Genomic DNA, 24,342 nt, shown 5'->3' on the forward strand with positions numbered 1-24,342 from the left:
GCTAAAATATAGATAATTGTAAATTAATAATCGTTTTCTGCATACTGTAAGTTTATCAATTCCTACAAGGTATTGATAGAATTGTTGCATTTACTTTTGAGGGCATTCACATACAAAACTCTAAACGTCCTCCCCCAGCATCTAATTGGGATTTGAGGTCTGGACGTTGACTTGGCAAACCAGAACATTGATTCTTTTGTCTTTCAGTCAATCAGGTATAGATTTCCTGATGTAGTTCAGATCATTTCTGTTGCAATTTCAGCCAAGATTCTGTTATTGGATGGATGACCTCACATTTTCCTCTACAATATTCTGGTACAAATAGGTATAAAATATAAAAATGAGTTAATGATTGTTAAGGATCCAGGCACCATGGCTGCAAAACATCTCCAAACCATTATCCATCCAACACCTTGCTTGATGGTTAGAATGAGCCTCTTGTGGTTAAATATGGAGTATGGTTTTTACCAAACATGGCACTGGATATTTAGACCAAGCAATGACATTTTGGTCTTGTCTGCCTGTTTCCATAGTTCTGGCATTTTATTTAGAAGCAACTTTTAAAGTCTAATCTGTAAAATGTTTTTGTTTATGGAGAGCTGTTGCTTTCTAATGGCCACGCTAACATGAAATCCATACTTGTTCTGTCTTTTTGTCATGGAATGTAACATTTACCATACGAAGAGAGGCCTGTAGATCCATGGATGCAGCTTTTTGGTCATTTGCAATTTCTCGGAGCATCGTATGATCTACTCTTTGGGTGAATTTGCTGGGACGCCCGCTTCTGGGAAGCTTAGGAACAGTCTTCGATGTTCTCCATTTGTAAACAATTTCTCTCACTGTAGAGCAACGTGTGGAAATGACGCTATAATCCTTTACAGACTATTGAGCAGCAATAATTACTTCAATGAGATCATCACAGTTGTTTCTTCTCCAGGCACAAACCTGTAGAGCCCAGAACAAACTGCCAACGTGTCTGCTCTTCTATATAAAGGTGGCAGCATTTCCAGATGATCAAATAATGAAGCAGCACATGGCTCAAATTACCTTCTATATTGATATGTAAACGGCAAGATCATATTTAATTTTCGCACATAGCTTCATGCTGGCATATTTTAGTTGAATAAATAATGACAAAGTAAAGTCTGCTATGCGTTACTTGGAACATGAGGTTAGATTAATCAAATTGTAAGATCTGGTGAGGATTAAATGACTGTTAATTATGTCCTAATATGTAAGAAACACAGATTTGAAAGATGGTGTATTTTCTTATTCACATAACTGAATATAAATCATGTGACCTGACAGCTCAAGGCAGTTTGGTCATATTGAATCTCCTGTGCCATTGGTGGGTGGACTAACATGGCAGCTTACGTCATGGCCCCGAGACTGATATAACAGAGCAGAAGTAAGCAGCCCTGCCGTTATACTCAGACTAATTTACCTGCATATTAGTGGCTATTCCTGCTTGTCAAACTAGCCTACATAATGAAAATAAATAAATCTAAACAGAAACTTGAGGTAAATCCTGTGCCCAGAGCTACAGATAATCCATGGATGAGGGGCAGAGGCAGAAACATGCACTGGCCTAATATATGGCGCTGGCTCCCTATTTATTATATATACGCCACTTGCAGCAACAGATTATCCAATCGCAAAAGTATACTCAAGAGCTAAGGAATAGGTTGTAGAAAAGCAATATTTCATGGCTAGGCCTGCCTAGTAGATGACCAAATGCCAGAGGATGGATGATTGCATAGATTGGTTTATAAATATTCTCTTGCACCTTTGTAGTCAGAGCCAATAATGTCTGCTCTAAGCAACCTCCATCTATACCACATCATTTATTGTAAAACCGCTAAGCTTCCGAGACTATGGTACTATCTTCTGCCTGGAAATAAGAGAGGATCCTCTGCAGCAGGAGAACTCTGCCATCTTTATATACCCTGGATTGTTGCTGAGAGGTCCTGCTTCTAGCCAGTCAGGAGAAAACAGGATAAGCCCAGCTCCCTTATTCCAACCAAAAGTTGGAGTAAAGCTGGGTACACATGAAGCGATATATCGGCCGTTATATTGTTCCGATGTGGATTGGAACGATATATTGACCACGTCGCTCAGTGTGTACAGGTGAGTGCACGCTCCCGTGCATCGATCGTCGCATCTTCTGATCTACTGTGCATGCACGGCAGATTAGAAGATCCGGCGGCCGACACCGTGCTTCTAGATGCGGTGGGGGGGGAACGACATCCCAGGCAGTCGTTCACCAGATTGTGCAGTGTGTATGGACCGCCTGATATATTGTGCCATCGCTGGATACACACATCGTCTAGTGTGTACCCAGCTTAAGCGCATATTATTTTCCAAACAGCTGGTGAGGCACTCCACTAGACTGGAAATGAGCTCCTCATTGTCATTTTAGATGCTAGGTGATGCAACTGATGAAAGGCCCAACTATTCTGAGATCCCTGGCCTAAAAAGAACTCTTCCTCGTCCAGTATCAGCATCGTACCTTGTTCGTAATCCTGCAGTGATTAACGTGACTATCCATGTGCTCTACATACAACCATGTAAGTACAGACTTAATATACAGAGACAGGTTGGAGATCATCATCTATGGGCTTTCCCACTCGAGGAAGTTTCAGTGGAATCAAAAGTTTTCGTCACACGTATGTACGCAAGGCATATAACATTCATGTTGAGCGGTGTTATGTTGTACATTCTTACTTGCCATGCTGGACCGGGTCGTTTTCCCCGTGTCCCACTTGCAATATGCTGGAGGGAAACTCACAGTTTCTCCTTTTCCTGGGGTTTTAAAAAAAAAAAAAAAAAAAAAAAGACGAGAATTTATTCTTTATTAGTTTTAACATTTCCATGTTCAATTCACGTCAGTGTGCAAATGCTACTGCTGCATGTGTGTACCAGGCACTGCAAACATCTGAATAGTGGGGCTTCTATTTCACATTACATGATATTTGTCTCTACAGTAGGTCCATTTATGGTGCCAGTCGAAATGCACCATCGTTATGCTTATGAAATGACATGCTGTATTTACCATGTTTAAAATATCCTTACACCTCATTAAGTTTAAATACAGACTATGGCTAATAAAATGTTAATGTTCTTTTGTGTAATGTAGGTAGGTTAAGCATTTTAAAGATCATGGTGTCCTGTACTTCAGGGTATAAATGCATATTCTAAGTCTGCAAACTACTAACATGACCAGGAGTAAACTCCTTGCAATGGAATCTCACTCCTTTCTCACAATACTAAACAGGAACATCCACAATAAGTAAGAGGTCTGAGCAGTTTGAGTTAATGTCCCTTAAGCAAAAACCAAATGGCAAATATGAGTTGTAAAGTGGATTCTCCCTTCCCATATAAATTCTCTATGTAAGGAATCCAAATTTGTAACTCTATATCCACATATTCTTTCTATATTACTGCTGCTTACCATAGCAGGTGTGAGGGTGAGTGTGACATCCTCTCCTCCTGGGAAGGAATAGGTGGCACTAGGCTAAGACATCATAGCCAAGCTCCACACTCCCCAGTATACCAGCACTTTCAGATAAGTAACTGCCCCTTGTGTCGGTGGCTGCCACTTCATGTGGGGACACCGCAGGGACATTAAAAACACTGGATGAATAACGTTATGCCACTCAGCGCTTTAGCTGTCTCCTATAAATTGTCATCCTTGGCAGCACTATGGGTTAGCAGTGATATAATCATAACCCCCACGTATTTTTAGATGAAAACCCATTTTGACTTTTCTTTTTGCCCGCTGAATCAGACCTGGAACAGCAATGGAGTCAGCACTTTGCTAGAACAAATTCACAGTCAGCATTTTGTTTCAAAGGGTTGTGGTACAAAATGTGAATATTCAGAGTGTAGATATGCTCAGAATGTTCACATGGAATTAAGTCGACATGTCAACATTGTGCATGTCGACATAGCATTTATAGACAATTCTATATATGTGCCCATTAGGGTAGGCTCAACATCGCAAGTCACCTTTATGAGGTGCAAAAAGAAACTAGGGACATTGTGGATGTGGCGTACGGTTCCGGAACTGCACATGGCTATCTGAACTGCCCCCAGATGCTCCTACCTCAGACTCCATGTGATATGCCTATTGCCCCTTACATTATCTTAGAGATTACATTAAATTCATTTAGACTGAGCTCACAAGTGCATAATCAGCATTGCCGAAGCGCTCTCTATATACATGTTCCCGCCTCCAGCCCAATGATGTAAGCCAGCATCAGCTACCAGACTAAATCAAGCAATTATCTCAATTATTCACACAGCAACAGGCAGACTCAAGCATGGAAAGTCTATATTCTTTAAAATCAGGAGTGTATATGAGAATATTTACAGTAAATCCACTATGACAATTCTAGTAAAAGAGAATGAGTTTTGCAAAGAACTGTTGAAGTATTTGAAGCCTGTGTGGCTATGTCTTACAGAGACGCTGTGCCAGGTTCAGAGATGGTTGGTAATGCAAAAGCGATTGTGGGACTATGCAATTCTAAGCCTTCTGCTTCACAGCGATGGAGTGTACAAGCGGTGAGACGCCCACTTTCAGGCTGCGTGGTTTGTGCATCTGCGATGGAGATAGTAAACACTACAACATCAACGCAACATCAGTTGAACTATCGACTTTTGCGGTAGCCTAGGGTCTACTCTTGCTTCAATCCTCTAATCCCACTAAACATGGCCTCTGAAGCTGTGGATTTGTGACTGGGAACACTGCAGTGCTACTTTACACTCCCATGAAATGGCCCCTTCTGCAATCACTTTTGGTCATCTCCCAATCTCCACCCTTATACGCCCAGGGATCGCAAACCCCATCTCAACTGTTAACGCTTCCGTGCGAAATTGTGACCGGCATAGTTGGATTCGCGTGTGCAAGGTATTGTTATCTGGACTTTTCAAGCATGTGCAGTAGCAAAACATTGCACAACTGCAGGGACATTGGAATAGTGTCTATCTCTGAACCAGGCCTGCTGATTGCCTTTGGAGAAGGCTTCACCTGATGGATAGGCATGCTGTAGAAGAGCTCTAGAGCTAAAGTATGTTCTAACGGGTGGACTTCAGACCCCTTATCTTCAGAGACGTGAACTAAACATGAACATGATCAATCCTCATCATTACATCTAGTCACTGTACAAGCCTTCACAACACATTTGAAATCAGAAAAGATGATAAAAGGTCTGTATATAAGCAGGGTCTGAAAAGAAAATTAGGCTTTAGGTAGGGATGTGGCATGTTATGTTGACAGTCAGAATGTCGACACTGATGTAAGGTCGACATGGTCATAATTTCGGCAGTCGGCATGTCAACTTGTATTTTTTGAAGTGTTAGAGCCCTAACTTATAGCAGCAATCTAACCATTACCCTTGTAATGTTAACATTGTGGCTGTCGACATAATTACCACGTCACCATTGTGATTGTAGTCATTTCAACCATGTCGATATTCTGAATGTCAACATAACTACATACCATACGTGGATATCAATTTATTCCTATCTCAGCCCTATAAGTGACCCTATACTAACTCCCAGGACAATAAATGGGTGTTCCTGACTTGCTCTCAGTGTCGGTCATACAAACTTCACAAAAATGGTTCCAATTCACCAACAAACTTAACTTTATTTGGGGAAATAATGGTCAGGACAGAGATTTGCTGGAAACGCCCAACCAAATGGGGTGGCTGAGCTCTTCCTAATACTCAAATATTATGTGGCATCTCGGCAAAGCCAGATGTCACAATGGTTATAAATTGGGCACATGATCTAAGATTATTGAGCCGTATTTCTGAGGTGGGCGAATGAGATCTAGCATATGATATATCTAAAGGTAATAGTAGACATGAGCAAAAGCATGACATTACACAGGGAAAAATCTTCACATTCAGCTTTTGCTTTGCGATTCCATAGAACGCCAATTTCCACGTATTCCTATACCATTCATGCTACTGTGCAGTGTATTTGGGTAGGACTGGAAGCAGTTGAGGCTAAATTCTTAGAGCACAACATGCAAACTTTGTGGCCAAAGAGGCAAAAATTATGAGGAACAGATGTGAACATTTCGGTCATCTTTAGTAGAAGTGGGCTCTTCCACTCAGAGAACACCATCTTATGCCAACTCTTTCTAATATGGAGAGCATGTGAAAGAGTAGGGATACAGACAAAAGGTCCTGGAAACAGAACTGGACTACCCCTAATCCCTACTTTTAAGCTGATCACAAATGTTGCCATGTCCTTCAGGCACTATTCCCAGAGAGCCCCAACCAATCACATAATAACAGAAGAGACTATATTTGCACGGGGAATGTTAAGAAACAGACAGGAAATGTATATGTATTGGTTACAGGGTAATGGGCTGCTCTCAACATTCCCCCCAAATACTGGTTACAGTGAAAGATGACAGAATGGGTATTATGTACTAGCTGCCTACTGTATGCGAGGGGGTCTCTTTGCCTCAGAGATAGACTTACTGTACTGCCCTGAATGTCATAACCCAGCTGTCTCCTTCTATCATATGACAGGGATATGCCTGTGGCTGTGGACTTATGGAAACTGATCCTCAAGCTTATTCATGGAAATAAGAGTATGCTTGGTTGGTCTCATAGACCGTCTGAACCTCCTCTAGGCTAATGCAAACTACACCTCATGACCTGATGCTTCTTGCCTGGACAGCTGTGGCTATACAATGTCTTCATCCTAAAGCTTGTTACCATACCCTGCCACATCAATGGCTAAATGATGTACATCATGGCTGACAAACTATGTAACATACTGCACACCTTGACCTTCAGCAATCCCCTATTCTCCTGACTCCCCACATCCCTTGTGTACCCCTGAGGTTTTAATATCATAAGTGAATACACATACTTGTACACCAATCTATTTCACACAACACTTCTAAGGGGTGCCCCTATATGTATAGCTAGGTGTATGGTACATCTTATTTACTTATGATCTGCAAAAGCTGACAGGCATGGTAATAACGCTCAGTGCAATTATACAGTAAATTTCTTTATCAGGACATACGCTTCATTCTTTGTGATTTTTAATACTGACGTGTTAACCTTCACTTGAAATATACTGTTACATTATGAATATATTAAGTTACTATATATGGTATACTGCAAATGCACAGCTGTCAATAAAACTATTGAAATTTATCAAATTTTTTGGATCCAGCTCCTATATATTTACCTTCTTGGACTGCACGTTTGTGTGTCCCATGCCAGACAAGTGACATGATGGGAGGAGGTTATGCAATTGTTGGGCAGAACGGAGGGAAACAAAACTAACCCAAATTGCTCACATTGTTAGTATGTTTTGCCCGCGTAGCCATGTGTCTCTCTAAATGTTGCTCTACATTACGGCCGTCTCAGATCATTTATTTTACCTCATGTTTTCTGCAGAGTCCTCAGGCATGGGAGCCACAGTCTGTACGGCTGGCAGATTCTTGCTTGTAGCACCATTTACAAAACTAGACGAGGAGGAGGAGGAGGATGAGGCCGAATCCACAGCACCTGTTTCAGAGACAAGATCTTGACAAGTGAAACATACAGCTAGCGACAGATACGTCAGTATTATACATCTTTCTTTATTCACCTCCTTCACAGCATCAACAACGATGGACCATTTACACTAGTGTGTATATGTGGCAGCGGTCTAATCACAAACATTAAACATTATTATATGTTCTAGAAGGGTAACAAGTTCAGTACTTTGCAAGGCAATAAGACTTCACTGCCTAAGAAATGGCCAGTTGCTTTTTAGATAAAGGGTAATAGTGGCGCAAATTACTATTTTCTACCTTCTCTAACAAAATGGTATGGCCCAACTTCTCACAATCTGTGCCACACAATTTGTGAATGAGAAAATAAGACAGCTTAAAGCAATAGGACACGTCTCAGCCAATGGTGACGTGCTGTATCCCACTGTCGTTTCTACAGCAATTTAGCAAGAAGATTCCCATTCCATTAACAAGGCACCATAACCTGAACTTAGAAAGAGAAGGGTGCTGATCCAAGGGCTGCAATCTGTACCGTTCAGTAAGCAGGGGAAACAGGGTTGTTTTAGAATATAAGTTACCATCATTTGGGCTATGCTTTCTCTTTCAAGAGAAACTATTATTATTATTAATATTATTAAACAGGCTTTACTAAACCCATTTAGCTAGTGTAGCAAAACCAGTATATTTACATTTTCTAAATGTCAAATCTGAAAAGTACGGGAAAAAAATACTAGTGGAAAGCTGAGAGATAACATTCTATATTTGTTTTGTCTGCTGCAAAGATTACATGAAAAGATGGTCTACAATGTTTGTTATACTCTGATCCAGATTCTGCATAAATATAATGAGCAAAACATAGAACTATAAAATAAACACAAGTGAGCTTAAAACATCCAGTCATGTGAAAAATAACACCCCATTCAGGCGTCTTAAGAGAGGAAAGGGCCCTCTCCGTTTGGTAGTGCAGTAGATTCTGGCTTGGTTCCATCTACTACACATGTGCGGGTCTCTATGAAACGGTCATGTTCCTCATTCCCAGGGATATCGTTACTGTGCATGCGCAGGTCACCGGGAAAATGGTCGCCACCATTTTCCCTGTGATTTTAGCTGCTCTGCAGCGCCGGCCGGCGCTGCAGAGCAGCATTCTGGAGATTACAGAGAAGTAAATAAGGAGAGTTATGGTAAAACTCACCTTCGTTAATTCTCTTTCCATTGGGGTGTAGGTGGGACCTGGAGAAACCAACACCAAAGCTTTTCAATCCCAGGATGCTCCGGTCCTTCCCCCTATACCCCCACACACAGCCTGAGGGCACTTCAGTTTTGTTAACAAGCCCAGGGCAGGAGCAGGATAGGAGAGAAGGAAGACTGGTAAACTGAGGAATCATACTCTCATACAGAGAAGGAAACAAGTGACCACGAGAAGAAACCTATAGAAGCTAGGAGTGTCAGGGCGGGTGCCCTGTGGACCCTATGGACTTCGAAGAAAGTTTACGAAGGTAAGCTTTACCATAACTCTCCTTTTCTTCTTCAGGGTCCATAGGGTGCCACAGGGAGACATTGGGAATGTAAAATGTGGGAACGCTCCTAAGCTGATAGGAGAACCCTACGCCCGAAGGAAGCATCCTGAGATTCAAATGTATCAAAGGCATAAAACCTGAAAAGGTGTGAACAGAAGACTAGGTGGCTGCCTTGCATAACTGATCAGCTGAGGCACCACGCCGGGCTGCCCATGAGGGACCCACAGAGCGAGTAGAATGAGCAGATACTGAAGCCGGCATAGGAAGGCCAATCTGCGTGTAAGCCTGTGAGATAGTCATGAGAATCCATCTGGCCAGGGTCTGTTTGTTAGCCGACCATCCCTTCTTGTGAAATCCATATAGGACAAAGAGGGAGTCCGATTTCCTGATGGAAGTCGTACGGTCCACGTAGATCTTCAGATCACGGACCATGTTCCAACGAGGCCTCACCTGCCGAGAGGTCTGGTGAATTAAATGCTGGAATCACAATTTCCTCATTCAGGTGGAAACAAGAAACCACATTGGGACGGAAACCTGGGCGTGTACAAAGAACAGCCCTGTCCTGATGAAATATTAAGAAGGGGGAGCGGCATGAAAGCGCCCCTAAATCCGATACCCGACGGACAGATTGCGATAGCCAGATTAAACAGAGACTTCGCAGTTAGCCACTTGACATCCATTGATTCAGGAGGTTCGAATGGAGGTTCCGGATATGCTTGGAGCACCACTGACAAATCCCATGGAGCCACATGAGGAACAAAGGGAGGTTGTATACGTAGAACACCTTGCATGAAGGCATGAGCATCCGGTATAGTAGCAATTCTGCGCTGAAATCAGATAGACAAAGCAGAAACCTGCACTTTCAGAGATCCTAGGTGGAGGCATAGATACAGTCCAGCCTGAAGAAAGGCAAGAATTCGAGAAACTCTAAAGACTTGCAGGTCATAGCATCTTGGAGCACACCATTGGAAATACGTATGCCATATTCTGTTGTAAATCCTGGCTAAGGCAGGTTTAGGACGTTTCATTTCACAGACAATGCGTCTATGAAGGCCCCGTCCGGACCCTGTGTTCTGGCTCCATAAATTGGAAGTTTGTTGTTGTCTTGAGACCATGAGCTCCACTTCCGGAAGACCCCATTTGTCCACTAGAAGCTGAAAGACTTCTGGATGTAGAGACATACTCCTGCACACACGTCGTAATGGCTGAGAAAATCTGTTCCCAATTGAGAATCCCCGGGATGAACACTGCAGAGATGGCTGGGAGATTGCTTTCGGCCCATGTGAGAATGCGGGACACTTCTGTCATTCCTGATGGACTTAGAGTGCCCCCTTGGTGATTGAGGTAGGCCACCGCCGTGGTGGTGTTGGACTGAATTTGTACTGGCCTGTTTTGCAGAATATTCTGAGCCAGAGTGAGAGCTCTATAGATGGGTCGAAGTTCCAGGATATTGATTGGTAATACTGCCTCGACTGGGGACCACTGGCCCTGGAAGAAGTGCTGGCCGGTTATTGAGCACCAGCCTCAGAGGCTTGCATGCGTGGTGAGGAGAGCCCAGTCCGGGATCCAAAAGGGACGACCCTTGTTCATATGGGAAGACTATAGCCACCAGGATAGGGACAGGCAAACCCCAGGGGGGAGGCTCATCGTCTGGGATTTGAGCAGATGGGGTAGCCCGTTCCACCTGAAAAGGATCAGGTGTTGTAGGGGCCTGGAGTGAAACTGGGTGAACTCCACCATGTCGAAGGCGGACACCATTGATCTCAAAGCCTGCATTGCAGAGTGAATTGACACTCGGTGCTTGTGGAGCAGTCTGTGTAGTCTGTGCTGGATTGTTGAAATCTTGTCCGCTGTTCGGAAGATTCTCTGAACACGAGAGTCCAGGAGGGTACCAAAATGTACCATCCTTTGAGATGGTGTTAGAGAAGATTTTTCCAGTTGATCAGCCAACCGTGCGTTTGAAGAAAGGAAATGGTTACCTGTAGATGGTGATGAAGAGTCTCTGGGGAGCTGGCCAACAGCAAAAGATGATCCACGTATGGGAGCAGTCTGATCCCTTGATGGTGAAGAGAGGCCGCCATAACTGGCATGATCTTTGTAAAGACTCAGATGGGCCGAACGGCAGAGCCTGATATTGGTAATGTTGCTGTAGTATAGCAAACTGGAGATATTGTTGATGAGAAGGCGCTATAGGTACATGTAGGTAAGAGTCCTAAATGTCTACAGCTACAATAAAATTCCTGGGCTCCATAGCTAGGATAATGGAACGGAGAGTTTCCTCCTCGAAACCTGGGCACTCTGATAAACTTGTTCAGAGATTTGAGGTTAAAGAGAGGCCGATGAGAGCCATTGGGCTACTGAACTAAGAAAAGGGTAGAATAAGAGCCCTTGCCCCATTGTGTGGAGTGGACCTGAATTATTACTCCTGAATTTAGTAAAGACTGAATGGCTATTTGTAGCAGCAAGGCCTTGGTTGGGGCCGATGGAGGTCCTGTGCAAAAGAACTGCCGGGGGAGGCATCACCTCAGGAATGAGAGGGCGTATCTGTGGGAGACCACTTCCCTTACCCAGGCATCTGACGTGGTTTGATGCCAAACCTGGGCGAATTGAAGAAGTCGGCCCACCCTGGGAGAGGCCCGCCCCATCATGCTGTAGGCTTGTCCTCAGACTTGGCAAGTGGACGTCTAGTAGCCCAGGCCTGTCTGGCCCTAGGCTTGGAGGCCTAGGTTAATATCTGCTGTTGTGGGAAAAGACTGACCCTTGGCTTTTCCTTGAGGACGAAAGGATTATGTCCAAGGCTTTGTACTATATGCAGAGGGCAGGAACGCCGCCTTATTAGCCGCCAAAGTAGTCACAATTTTATCCAATTCTGGACCAAATAGAATGTCTCCTGCATAAGACAAAGACTCTAGAGCCCATTTTGATTCTGAATCTGCTTTCCAGGAATGTAGCCAAAGAATACGGTGGGCCACTACAAAAGTGGCAGATATCCTGGAGGCCAGGAGAGCCATATACATAGCTGCTTCACCTAAAAGGAGGCTCATCTCTAATGTGAGATATGTAGGACAGCTGTTACCTCGAAGCATCAGGGGAAAAGTCTCTTCTAGGGTCTCTGCCCAACTTTCAATGGCTTTTGCCACCCAGGCCGTAGCCCTAGCAGGACAAGTAATAGCTCCTGTAAAAAAGTATATAGATTTATGACAAGCTTCTATATGTCTATCTGTAGTCTCCTTCAAGGAGGTTGCAGTATGAATGGGTAAGGTGGTATTTTTAACCACACGTGTTACATGAGAATCCACTGCTGGGGGAACTTCCAATTTAGTACAATCAGGAGCTGGAAGAGGATAAAAGGAACTGAACCTATTTGGAATTTGAAACCTTTTACAGGGCATATTCCAAGCTTCGCTCATATGATCAGATAGCTTGTAAGAGTGAGGGAACTCTGGTAAAACAACCTTTTGTTGCTTAAAAAGTGCGTGTTTTTTCTTAGGAGCGGGTTCATCCTATTCTATTTGTAGAATAGTTTTAACAGCTCCCACAAAAAGGTATATAGTTTAGAGGATGGCTCCTCTTCTCCTGAGATGGAGTCAGAGTGAGAGAGATCGGAGTCTTCTGCCTCCCCAGATGATATCTTAGAATCAGAAAACTGTGTGGATTGGGAAGATATCATAGTACATTAGTATGTTTAGTAGGTAAAGGCTTTACATTTTGCAGCTTTTGCTGAAAAACCGTAGAGGTATTAGGCAAACTCTGTACTGAAGTAGACAGTATGTCCACCCATGGGGAAGGCAAAGGATTTGCAAGGAGTACCTGCTGTGGCCATCCCACAGGATGAGCTACCACGGGGACTGCTACTTGGTCCGCAAGTTTTGCTAGCATTTGTGAAAAGGCAGCCCAGGGTGGGTCCTGAGGGAGAGACACCAGGGGAGAATGGGCCTGGGGCAGTGTAACAATTAATACAGAGACCATCCTGAATGAGGTCCTCTGTGGCCAAGCCCTCAGAGCAGGACTTCCAAGGCACCAGAGTAGAAGGAGCAGCAGCAGCATCGGGCTGCTTGTTATTCTTTCCTCTGCCAGCCATAGCCAAAAGAATAACAAAATACACAGTATGATACAGTGCAGTGAACACCCTGGATAATACGGCACAGTGTAAAATGCAACCGTGTTATAAAGTATGTGATAGCACTCACAAGTATCTGGGAAATGTGAGGTACAGTGAACCCCCTATACCTTAGTATGTCAGGGTATATGTATAGCATAGCAAGTAGAGATTAGCACTAGCACAAGCCACAACAAATGGAGGGAAGAGCAGCAGCCCAGGGAACACCAAGACCGCAGAGGAATGGCACCCTGGACTTGGGGAAGGGCTGCAAGGAGAGCACCTTCTCCTCTTGCTGACGTTAACCACCGGGTCCCCTGGCCTCCATACATATTGTCTGCGCCAGTATGTTATATGGCTCAGTGGTCTAGTGGAGTCGTGGGCGCACCTGTGTCCACATCAGCACCGCCGGTCTGTCTCCTGAGACTGGAGGCAAGACTGCGCAACAATGCGGGTCCCCGCGAACGGGGTTCCATCTTACCTGTCCCCTGAATTCCAGGCTGCAGCCTGGGGTCTGAGAAGCCTGCTAGCTAGTCGCCCTCGGAGCCCCGCCGGGAGTACCTAGCACAGGCTTAAAGTCACGGCACCTCGGAGGGGTGATGGGGCGGCAGCACAGACATCCGGAGAACAGTCTGGTGCTGCTCGCCCGTTATAGTAAATAAATAGAAATAAATGAAATCATAAAATAGAAGCTTGGGCAGCCCCTTGTCATAACGGTGGTCCAGAATCTGCCGGACACCAAAGAAACTGAAGTGCCCTCAGGAAGTGGGCGGGGTATAGGGGGAAGGACCGAAGCATTCTGGGATTGAAAAGCTTTGCTGTTGGTGTCCGGTCCTTCAGGTCCCAGCTACACCCCAATGTCTCCCTGTGGAGCCCTATGGACCCTGAAAAAGAAATAACTTTACATGGGTGCAGGGTGGGCTCCCCAGAACCCAAGGGCCCGTGTGCACCGCACACCCTGCATCTATTATAGATAAGCCATTGACCCCCTTTCAAATCTATATTTTCACTTAACAGAATATAATAAATAATCATCTACTGCTCACCAAGTCCTAGTATTTGGTAAATGAAGTCCATACTTGCCTAAACTCCTGCAACTTCTGTAGATCTCCCGGTTTGTAGGCAACTCTCCCACCCACTCCTCCTGTGAACAGGAGCTGGGTTCAGATTCAACTGATAATCTCATGAGGAATATGAGTGGTTGATGTTATTGCTATTCTTGTCTCATAAGATTTATCGAATTTTAGGACTTGGTGAGGACTATATGATTGTTAATTACGACTTATGTAAAAATACATATTTGAGAACGTAGCATCTCTTTCACATGACTGTCTAAAGCAAGTTAAAAGAAGAAAGCTGCACTGATGTCAAATCTTACCACAAAGCAGTGTTCCATGGAATTACAGAGGAGAACAGACAAGCTATATTGCAGCATACAGGACACATGAGCAGCATATAGCAGTACAGGACAGAACATAAAACAGATGATGTCACAGAGCAGAATACAATGTACAAGGTATGAGGGAACAGCACATGGTCTTGGGGTGCAACATTTTGGAAACCACACTGCAACCTTCAGAGAGTCCCCCACAGGTAAATTGTGTCAAAAAAATTGTAAAAAAATACCTCAGAAGACCCCCAAAAAAAGCACTTTCATTTTGGGGGCACAAAGTTAAAAACTAGCGAACTACAAGCTAGGGGGGTCCCCAAGTATGCTCCAGGTGTTTTTTTCATTGCAGGTGTTTGCGCAGGTGGATTTTTCAAGTTTTTTAATACTTCACTTTAGCAACTTTTAAATATGCTCACCCCCATTTTCAAGTACCCAAAATTTGCTGGGACTACTTATTTTCTGCAAAAAAAACTTCTAAATACTATTCTTCACCACCTTCCCAAATCCCCAAAATAGCAGCTATTGAGCCCGTTTAAAGACCCCAAAAACCTTCAGCAGACCTAATCAGGGGTATCCAGTCATCCCCCATGTCAGAGCATCTTTTTGGGGGTGTTAGGGTGATTTCCCCAAAAATCAGCAAAGTTTTCGTTGATTTCACTTTCGCCGTGTGCCGTTTTCGACGATTTCATATTGAAATCATACGGGTATCAGCGGGGGCGCGCGCAATACTTTTTCGCCGGCAAAAGCTCCGATGTGCGGCGAAAACTTCGACCCTCATAGACGGCGAAGTTTACATTTCATATTGAATACCCATCTATGATTTTTCTACGTGGAATGCTTACCACCTATAATTATTATCTGGGCTTTATATATTAACGTATATTGAAAAGGAGGTATTTAAGGTATTTAAATTGCAAGAAAGTAGACTATGCTCTCATTCTGTGAACTCGGCATGCTGGGGATTGCAGTGCTCCAAGCACGGTAATGCATGTAACATGACTGGACGCACTGCTGTAGGGGTTTGCATGGAAAGTATTATAGAATGTTGTTGCATGCTGTACAAGATTAGGAAATTACATTATGGTAAAGTTCCTTTTGCTGTATTATTCCACTCGATACCATACAAAGTACTGCTAAGGACACAGACATGCACACGGTACACCAATGCCTCTGCACATGTGACTGATGCACTACTACCAACACATTAATGATGGGAGATGACATGAAGGAAACATATACCTGTTGTATTGATCATACTTTTGGGTGTTGCTCCAGTAGCAGCAAATATATTTGGTGTCGTGCTGGGGGTTAGGCTGCCCCCGCTGGCAGCTCCGACTGTATTCACAGCTAAACTTCCAGGTGGAGGCTTCTTTACAGGTACTACGACACTTCTGTAAGGAACAAGCCGTAGAGAAAATACAGATATTACCAGTGTGCAGCCGTGTTTATCAATACCAGGACGGGAAACGTAAATCTCTAATAATCACAATGCTCTTTATTTATTTTTTTAAACTTTTTCATATAAATATTGTTAAAAATTAATGAATCCCAGTCACCACTGCAGTACCAAGACAATGTGAGGGGTAACTATAAAGGATGATTAGCCAAAACAGATGAGGAGACCATACTAGACAGGAAAAAAATTCTATATATACATACATACACACAAAGTTTAACCAGATTGCCGGCACTCCCTTCCTAAACAAACACTAAGTTGCGTCCGGTGCCCTCCATTTAAACTCCCATGCAAGTGGGAGAAAAATGTATACAGTCACTGTGGGCGGCACTCAGGGCGACTAATAAATAAAACACACAGACCGCAGGTCTAGCAGATCTGCGGTCTGTGTGTTTTATTTATTAGTCGCCCTGAGTGCCGCCCACAGTGACTGTGTATATATATATATATATATATATATATACACACACGCACACACATACATATATATACACACATATACACAGTCTATATAGAGTATATATTTCCATCAAAATATATATATGATGAGCCAAAACAGATGGGGAGCCCATACTAGACAGGAAAAAATTCCTATATATACATACATACACATATATACAGTCAGGTGCATAAATATTGGGACATTGACAGAATTGACATATTTTGGCCTCTATTCACCACCACAATGGCTTTGAAATGAAACAAACAAGATGTGCTTTAACTGCAGACTTTCAGATTTAATTTGAGGGTAATTACATCCAAATCAGGTGAACGGTGTAGGAATTAGAAATGGCTTCTATATGTGCCTCCCACTTTTTAAGGGGCCAAAAGTAATGGGACTATCAACTCAAAAGCTATTTCATGGACAGGTGTGAGCTATTCCCTCGTTATTTCATTATCAATGAAGCAGGTAAAAGGTCTGGAGTTGATTCTAGGTGTGACATTTGCATTTGGAATCAGTTGCCTCTCAATATGAGATCCCAAGAGCTGTCACTATCAGTGAAGCAAGCCATCATTAGGCTGAAAAATCAAAACTTACAATCAGAGAGATAGCAAAAACAATAGGTGTGACCAAATCAACTGTTTGGAACATTCTTAAAAAGAAAGAATGCACCGGAGAGCTCAGCAACACCAAAAGACCCGGAAGACCACGGAAAACAACTGTTGTGGATGACAGAAGAATTATTTCCCTGGTGAAGAAAAACCCCTTCACAACAGTTAGCCAAATCAAGAACACTCTCCAGGAGGTAAGTGTATATGTGTCAAAGTCAACAATCAAGAGAAGACTTCACAAGAGTGAATATAGAGGGTTCACCACAAGATGTAAACCTTTGGTGAGCCACAAAAACAGGAAGACCAGATTAGAGTTTGCCAAACAACATCTAAACAAGCCATTACAGTTCTGGAACAACATCCTATGGACAGATGAGACAAAGATCAACTTGTACCAGAGTGATGGGAAGAGTATGGAGAAGGAAAGGAACTGCTCATGATCCAAAACATACCACCTCCTCAGTGAAGCATGGTGGTGGTAGTGTCATGGCGTGGGCATGTATGGCTGCCAATGGAACTGGTTCCCTTGTATTTATTGATGATGTGACTGCTGACAAAAGCAGCAGAATGAATTCTGAAGTGTTTCGGGCAATATTATATGCTCATATTCAGTCAAATGCTTCAGAACTCATTGGACGGCGCTTCAGAGTGCAGATGGACAATGACCCGAAGCATACTGCAGTTTGCAGTTGAGGCCTGGCAGAGCATCACCAGGGATGAAACCCAGCATCTGGTGATGTCTATGCGTTCCAGACTTCAGGCTGTAATTGCCTGCAAAGGATTTGCAACAAAGTATTAAAAAGTGAAAGTTAGATTTAAGATTGTTTAGTTTGTCCCATTACTTTTGGCCCCTTAAAAAGTGGGAGGCACATATAGAAACCGTTGTAATTCCTACACCGTTCCCCTGATTTGGATGTAATTACCCTCAAATTAAATCTGAAAGTCTGCAGCTAAAGCACATCTTGTTTGTTTCAGTTCAAAGCCATTGTGGTGGTGAACAGAGGCCAAAATAAGAAAATTCTGTCAATGTACCAATATTTATGCACCTGACTGTGTGTGTGTATATATATATATATATATATATATATATATATATATATATATACACATACATACAGTCTATATAGAGTATATATTTCCATTAAAAAAAAAATAAAAAAAATATATACAATATATATATATATATATATATATATATATACACACACAGTATATATATATATATATATATATATATATATGTATATGTGTGTGCATGTGTGTGTATGTGTATATATGCATAATCCGGCACCAAAATGTTAGCAGCAGATCCTGTAAGGTGCGAGGTGAGGCCTCCATGGCTCAGACTTGTTCTTCCAGCACATCCCACAGATGCTCTATTTGATTGAGATCTGGGGAATTTGGAGGCCAAGTGAACACCATGAATGTTTGCAGTGTGGCAGGGCGCATTATCCTGCTGAAGGGGCCACGGCCATCAGTGTTTAGGTAGGTGGTATGTGTTAAAAGTAATATCCACATGACAGCAAGGACCAAGGATTCATCGGACCAGACCACTGCTTCATGGTCCGGTTCTGACACTCACTTGCTCATTGTAGGCACTTTTCGGCACTGGACAGGGGACAGCATGGGCAGTCTGACCAGCCTGCAGCTATGCAGCCACATACACAGCAAGCTGCAATTCACGGTGTGTTTTGACATCTTACTATAATAGACACCATTAACTTTTTCAGCAATTTGTGCTACAGTAGCTCCTCTGTGGGATCGGGCCAGACAGGCTAGACTTCGCTCCCCACGAGCATCAATGAGCCTTGGGTGCCCATGACCCAGTTGCTGGTTTGTTGATCGTCCTTCCTTGGACCACTTTTGGTAGGTGTTAACCACTGCATACCAGGAACACCCCACAAGACCTGTCGTTTTGAAGATGCTCTGATCCAGTTAGCATAGCCATCACAGATTCACCCATTTCAAGGAAGCTCAGATCCTTATGTTTGCTAATTTTTCCCTGCTTCCAATACATCAACTTCAAGAAGCGACTGTACACTTTCGGCCTAATATATCCTAGCCTGAGACAGGTGCCATTGTAACGAGATAATCAAAGTAACTCATTTCACCTGTCAGTGGTTTTAATGTGATGGCTGATTTTACAGTATATATATATATATATATATATATATATATATATCCTATTGAGACTTCTAAAATTATGTTTTGTATGCAGATACTATGTTTTCTAAAGGTTATAATCAGTGTGACCTAGCAATGTAGGTTTGTCGCTTCCATGTTTTAACTATGCGAATCAGAAGAACGTTCTGAGCAAAAACACGCTTGACGTGGCTGGAGTCACATGGGACCTGGCGTGCAGTGAGGGGCTGTGCTGTAACTAAAGTAAACTTTGTGACGTTGGAAGTGATTTTTCTTTTCTTTTTAGCTTTGAAAGGAAAAAAAACAGATTCTGCAAGAAATCAGTCAAGTTCCACATCAACAAAAATGTCTTTTATTCCTAAGCACCCAGGTTTGGCAGAAAAGACTTAAGTAGTGACCCATCTGCGGGTACTTCAGTGGTATAGTTTATCATGTAATTACACGCACACCTGAACAGATGAGGCAGTAGGAAGAGCTATATTGAAAAATAATTGAAAATGCAGTTGTCCAAAAGCACTTGTGAGGAAAAGGTGCCTGAAAGGCTTCGCAAGGCCTCGGAGTTTGAAGGATCATTTTTGATGTTGTCATTCTAAATCGACTGAATGGCTGACAGACAATCAAACCCGTCTGGCAAGCTGGCAGCTCATTTTGCTGGCAGGTGGTAAACAATTAGACACACCAATTTGTGCCTCCTGATGACATTAAAGCATGAAACCAAGTTGTATGCAGGGCCTAGTGATTTGTGTGAAAGCATTTCAAAAATAATACTCTTTGCCGTGGCAACTCATTTCAGACTGCCACCTCCCATTATGGCTTTGAGGAGTGAAGACGACAGGCCTCAGTTCCGTGTGGAGCAGGGTCGCTTCTGTTCAATCCGTCATCAGCGCCCCCCGAGACCTCAATCCCCTCCTTTCATCAATATCACATCATTTACATTCGATAGTACTTGAGCTGCTGCATACATTACAAGTGCCTTTTGTTGAACCGTATTAGCCTATTTTGAATCTCGGTGTTGTCATTTCACGGACTCTCTCGCTTGTGAACAATCATGGGCCTAACTAGAACACGAAGCCCCTCTGCAGTCTCCGCTCCGCTCTCCCACCTCCACCTGCTGGAGACATCTCACAGCATTCGCACTACTGCCCAAGAGCGCTATTTACTATGCAGCACGCAAGCTGTCATGAGGAAAACGGCAGCTGAATTTAAGTAATAACAATGAGAGACTATATAACACATTTAAAATACCACGACAGATACAATATGTATTCCATACATTAAAGCCACCTCAAGATTCATATTTTTTGTCTAACTGACTGGTTTAGAAGTGATATATGTACATTTTGTGTGAATTCCATATTTACAGTTCAATGCTATTTAATACATTGGTAAAGTTTACTGATCCTTTAAGAAGTCAAAGTATATCATACTATATAAATAGTGGCCGTATATAAAGGGCAGTGGAGGGAAGGGTCAGTAATAGTACTTGGCAAATACACGTTGATGACTACGACCTGGCCCAAACCATGCGCATTACTGCCGATGTGGCGCCGGACACACCAGCTCTGCATGTGGCCAGAAACCCACTATTTATGTCTGTTAATTTATTTATTTTTTTGGTGCTTTAAGCCTATTTTGCAACCAAATCATCATGTGCCCCAAATGTAACCATGTACGGTTCCAGGTGATCAGGTGTATGGCCAAATGACCGCACTTACATGAAGGTGCCCCAAACACTTCAAAACAAACCTATTTCCATTGCCATGCAATGACCTGGTCACTGACCAACCTGGATTTCATGATCCGGCTTTGAACCTTTCAGAATGCTCTACTACAGATGTGTCCGCATACACCTAGCCTCCAATTGTGCCAAATAACCCTGTTTGGTGCACCAGAGACTTTCCAACTATTGCTTAAAATATGTGTCTTAATTTCCTATATTAATTCTAAGTACTTTACACTATTCGTGAATTAAGATTTGTTAAAGCACATGGGAATCGCTACCAGTCTGCTTCGCACCATATGGCGTAAAAAGGATAACTGTATATAAGGGCACATCTGTATATGACCATGCACGTTAAATAGCCAACTAGCCAGATATATCTACTGCACACACATGAGCATCATAAGTGTCTAATAAAAAATACACAATAAAAAAAAAAAAAAAAAATAGACTAAACCACTCAAATAGAGCCCGGAACCAGGTGAAGAGATGTGGATGGAAAGTCATGGTAATAGCTTACCTGTCAAATGAATGAAACTGCATGGGAAGAATGACTTGGGCTTCCCTTTTTAGTGCAGGATCTGGGTAGGGTACGGGGTCTGGCCCAGCCTCCACCATCTCAAAGGGAGCAGCTACCAGGCTTTTTAGGATCTCCTTGACATTAATGCCTTTGCTTTGGCTGATGCTAGATATGGAGGGAGCTTGTTTCAGCATTTCACTTGGGCTCTCGGTCAAACTCTCCTGTGACTTCTTCACGTCAGACAACGTAGACAGTAATTCCCCCATGAAGTCTGGGCTTGTACTAAGATCTAGATCAGTTCCGTTTAATATGCTACTGATGTGTTCCTCTCCAATGCCGGAGTCTGTGTGAGGAATAGAGCTTTCTAAGTGAAGTTCTTCAATCGGCGTTGGGGTTTCTTTCTCCTTGATGTCCGGAAACAGAGCCGGTGTCTCTACAGTAAGGAGGATAAAAACATGTTAGTTGGCACAAAGAACAAAACCTCAGTAGCCTGAACTTTTCAGAACCTTTACACAGGTGCCTGTCATTTTAAAGAGTAATGCATTTAAAACACCACCCTAAAGACAACTAACGACGGACGATACTAAAAGAGGTCTTATAACTTTAAGAATTTTACGAGATGAAAATCTATTAATCTTATCTTGCTTATACAACTGGAATACGCCAATACATTAATAGGCATTGTGGTCTCTAAAGGGCAGGGTGACAAAGGCCAAATGTGTGCCATCTGCACAGAGAGGGGTGGCTGTAGATGGACATGTTGATGGACAAGGTCACTTGGTGACACCAGTTTAAGAATACTGAGCCGAGGTCTCTGCCCAGGGGAGCTGGATGTAAATCTATTCACATACACAAATGGTTTCAGGTTAGTCAGACCAGAACAGAAGAATAAGTAACACCTAAAACAAAACAGCATCTACAAGATGATGTGAGTTAAGCAATGTCTGGCACAATAGATAGCACTAGGAACATACATGCCATAGTAAAACACCCAGTAAGCCTATATGAAAGATGTGTCAGTGATAATTCCTATTGTGACCTGTGGGTAGCTACCCAGAGATCAATGGTCAGCCACCGCTGAGGAAAGAGCTGACCTGATTACATATATTTTACATGGGCACCTCAATAACATTTTATTACATGGTATACTTGTATCTAGAAATGATCACAGGGAGATATCCACCAACGGTCTATGGGCCTGATTCCGAGATTTACGCTAATGCAATCGCAAGTGCGATCTCTTACGTATGCAACAGTATGCTAATGTCTTACAAGCTTATAGAGCATAGGGACGTGCACTGCTGCCTTCTCATATCCGTCCCACGATGTACAACACCGTAAACATTGGGAACATCAACGCAGATCGGGAAGACACGCAACTTCCGGGTGAGGTCTGACAAGTCCCAAACACTGTGCCTCTCTTGATGAGAGCTGTCATGTTGCAAAGGAGATAGCAAAGGCTAATTTATGCACGCCCATGAAACGGCGTATAAATGGTCCCGACACGCCTGCGTTTGCCTAGCCACCTCCAGAAACGCTGACTACCTGTCGAATCCTCTGTGCGAGCATAATCGCAAACCAATCACTGTGTGTGCACTATGGCTTTCACACATGCGCAATGGCAAAAAAAAACGAAAACGTTCAATCTGTGTAAATATTGGCTTTGCGTAAATCTCTGAATCAGCCCCTATGTGCGTAGGTGAAGGGGAAAACCCAATTATAGGCAATGTGTATAAGTGTACTATCTAACCTGCACCATAGCCAAGTTCCCTTCACACCCCTGAAAAAGTGCACAGGAAAAATTATTTCCTGCGCGTTTTCAGTGGCAATGTGCACAGGCAGTCATTGTGGTGATGTCTGACCCGTCACGTAGAACTGAACGGTCCCCAAAGGGTTTTGCAATAGTTTTTTTTAATATGAAGAAATTGATCTTTTTGTATAATTCTATCATTTCCCAGCTTTGGGAATATTCAATGACAAAAACCCAATCACTGGGATTTTCCACTTTCAGATCATTATTAATAACCTGACTTGGTTTGATATAATACAGCTTTACCTCTGTGGCTTTCTTCTGTGTCTCAGGCAGCAATTGAAACCTTTCAAACCTTTATGTCACCCAGACACCTTTTTGGTTCAGTTTTGATGCCATTGGATATGGTGCCACAGATCAGCAATGGGTCCACAGAGCAGTTCTATGTTGTATCCAAAGTATTACATGTGTATAATTCTGACTGGCTGATATCACATTGTCACAGCCAGAAAGATAATGTGTATGTAAGCAATATGTGCAGGAGATAAATAGGGTATCCCCCTGTGAGTTCTCCCCTCAAACAGAACTAGGACGCTCCTATTCAACATCTCAGATCACTGTTCTAAAGGACTCCGTGAATTCAGATCTTTCACAGAGCTCTACTATATTGGACGTACCGATGTGTCCTCTGACACTGTTGCCATAGTCGCGCCATAGATACCTTTTTGGGGCGCCAGGTCCAGCGCAATCAAATGTGAGAAACTGCTTCACTATACTGCACTGATTTATTTGATGTGCGACACTTGTATATCTGTCCGCGACTGACTCCGAAATACGAGGCGTTACAATACAGTGGCCGCGGCTTTATTTACAAGTTCCGTTGTGATTCGTATACAGATTCAGACTCGGTCACCTACAGATATACAAGTGTTGCATATCAAATTAATCAGTGCAGTCTCGTGAAGCGGTTTGTCGCAGCAGCTTGAAACTAAATAATGGACTCATATGGCGGATAAGAGGACAATATATGGCGCCAAAAATGAGCTATATATAGTTGCATAGTGTGGAATTATGGTATACACACCATAACCTCACACCAAGCTGGATCTTGCCTGACCTAAGAACTCCGCATGGTAGAACACTGCAGTGTCATATATAGGTATA

At 43.0% G+C, this 24,342-nt stretch overlaps 1 protein-coding gene across 11 annotated transcripts in view; it reads right to left on the minus strand.

Moving 5' to 3' along the window:
* The window catches only part of NBEA (neurobeachin), a 634,796-nt gene that overhangs the window by 312,853 nt on the left and 297,601 nt on the right, over positions 1-24,342 (minus strand). For 7 of the 11 annotated variants that reach the window (XM_088460224.1, XM_088460216.1, XM_088460215.1 and 4 more), the window contains 4 exons: positions 21,429-21,861; positions 15,777-15,928; positions 7,418-7,544; positions 2,725-2,802 (listed from right to left, as the gene is read on the minus strand). In XM_088460224.1, the coding sequence (XP_088316350.1) occupies positions 2,725-2,802; positions 7,418-7,544; positions 15,777-15,928; positions 21,429-21,861 (790 nt within the window). The remainder of the gene's footprint in view (positions 1-2,724; positions 2,803-7,417; positions 7,545-15,776; positions 15,929-21,428; positions 21,862-24,342) is intronic. The other 4 variants (XM_088460223.1, XM_088460222.1, XM_088460220.1 and 1 more) reach the window with 1 other exon arrangement.

This window comes from Taudactylus pleione, unplaced genomic scaffold (assembly GCF_031769625.1).
Source record: "Taudactylus pleione unplaced genomic scaffold, aTauple2 ptg000043l, whole genome shotgun sequence".
Taxonomy (NCBI): domain Eukaryota; kingdom Metazoa; phylum Chordata; class Amphibia; order Anura; family Myobatrachidae; genus Taudactylus; species Taudactylus pleione.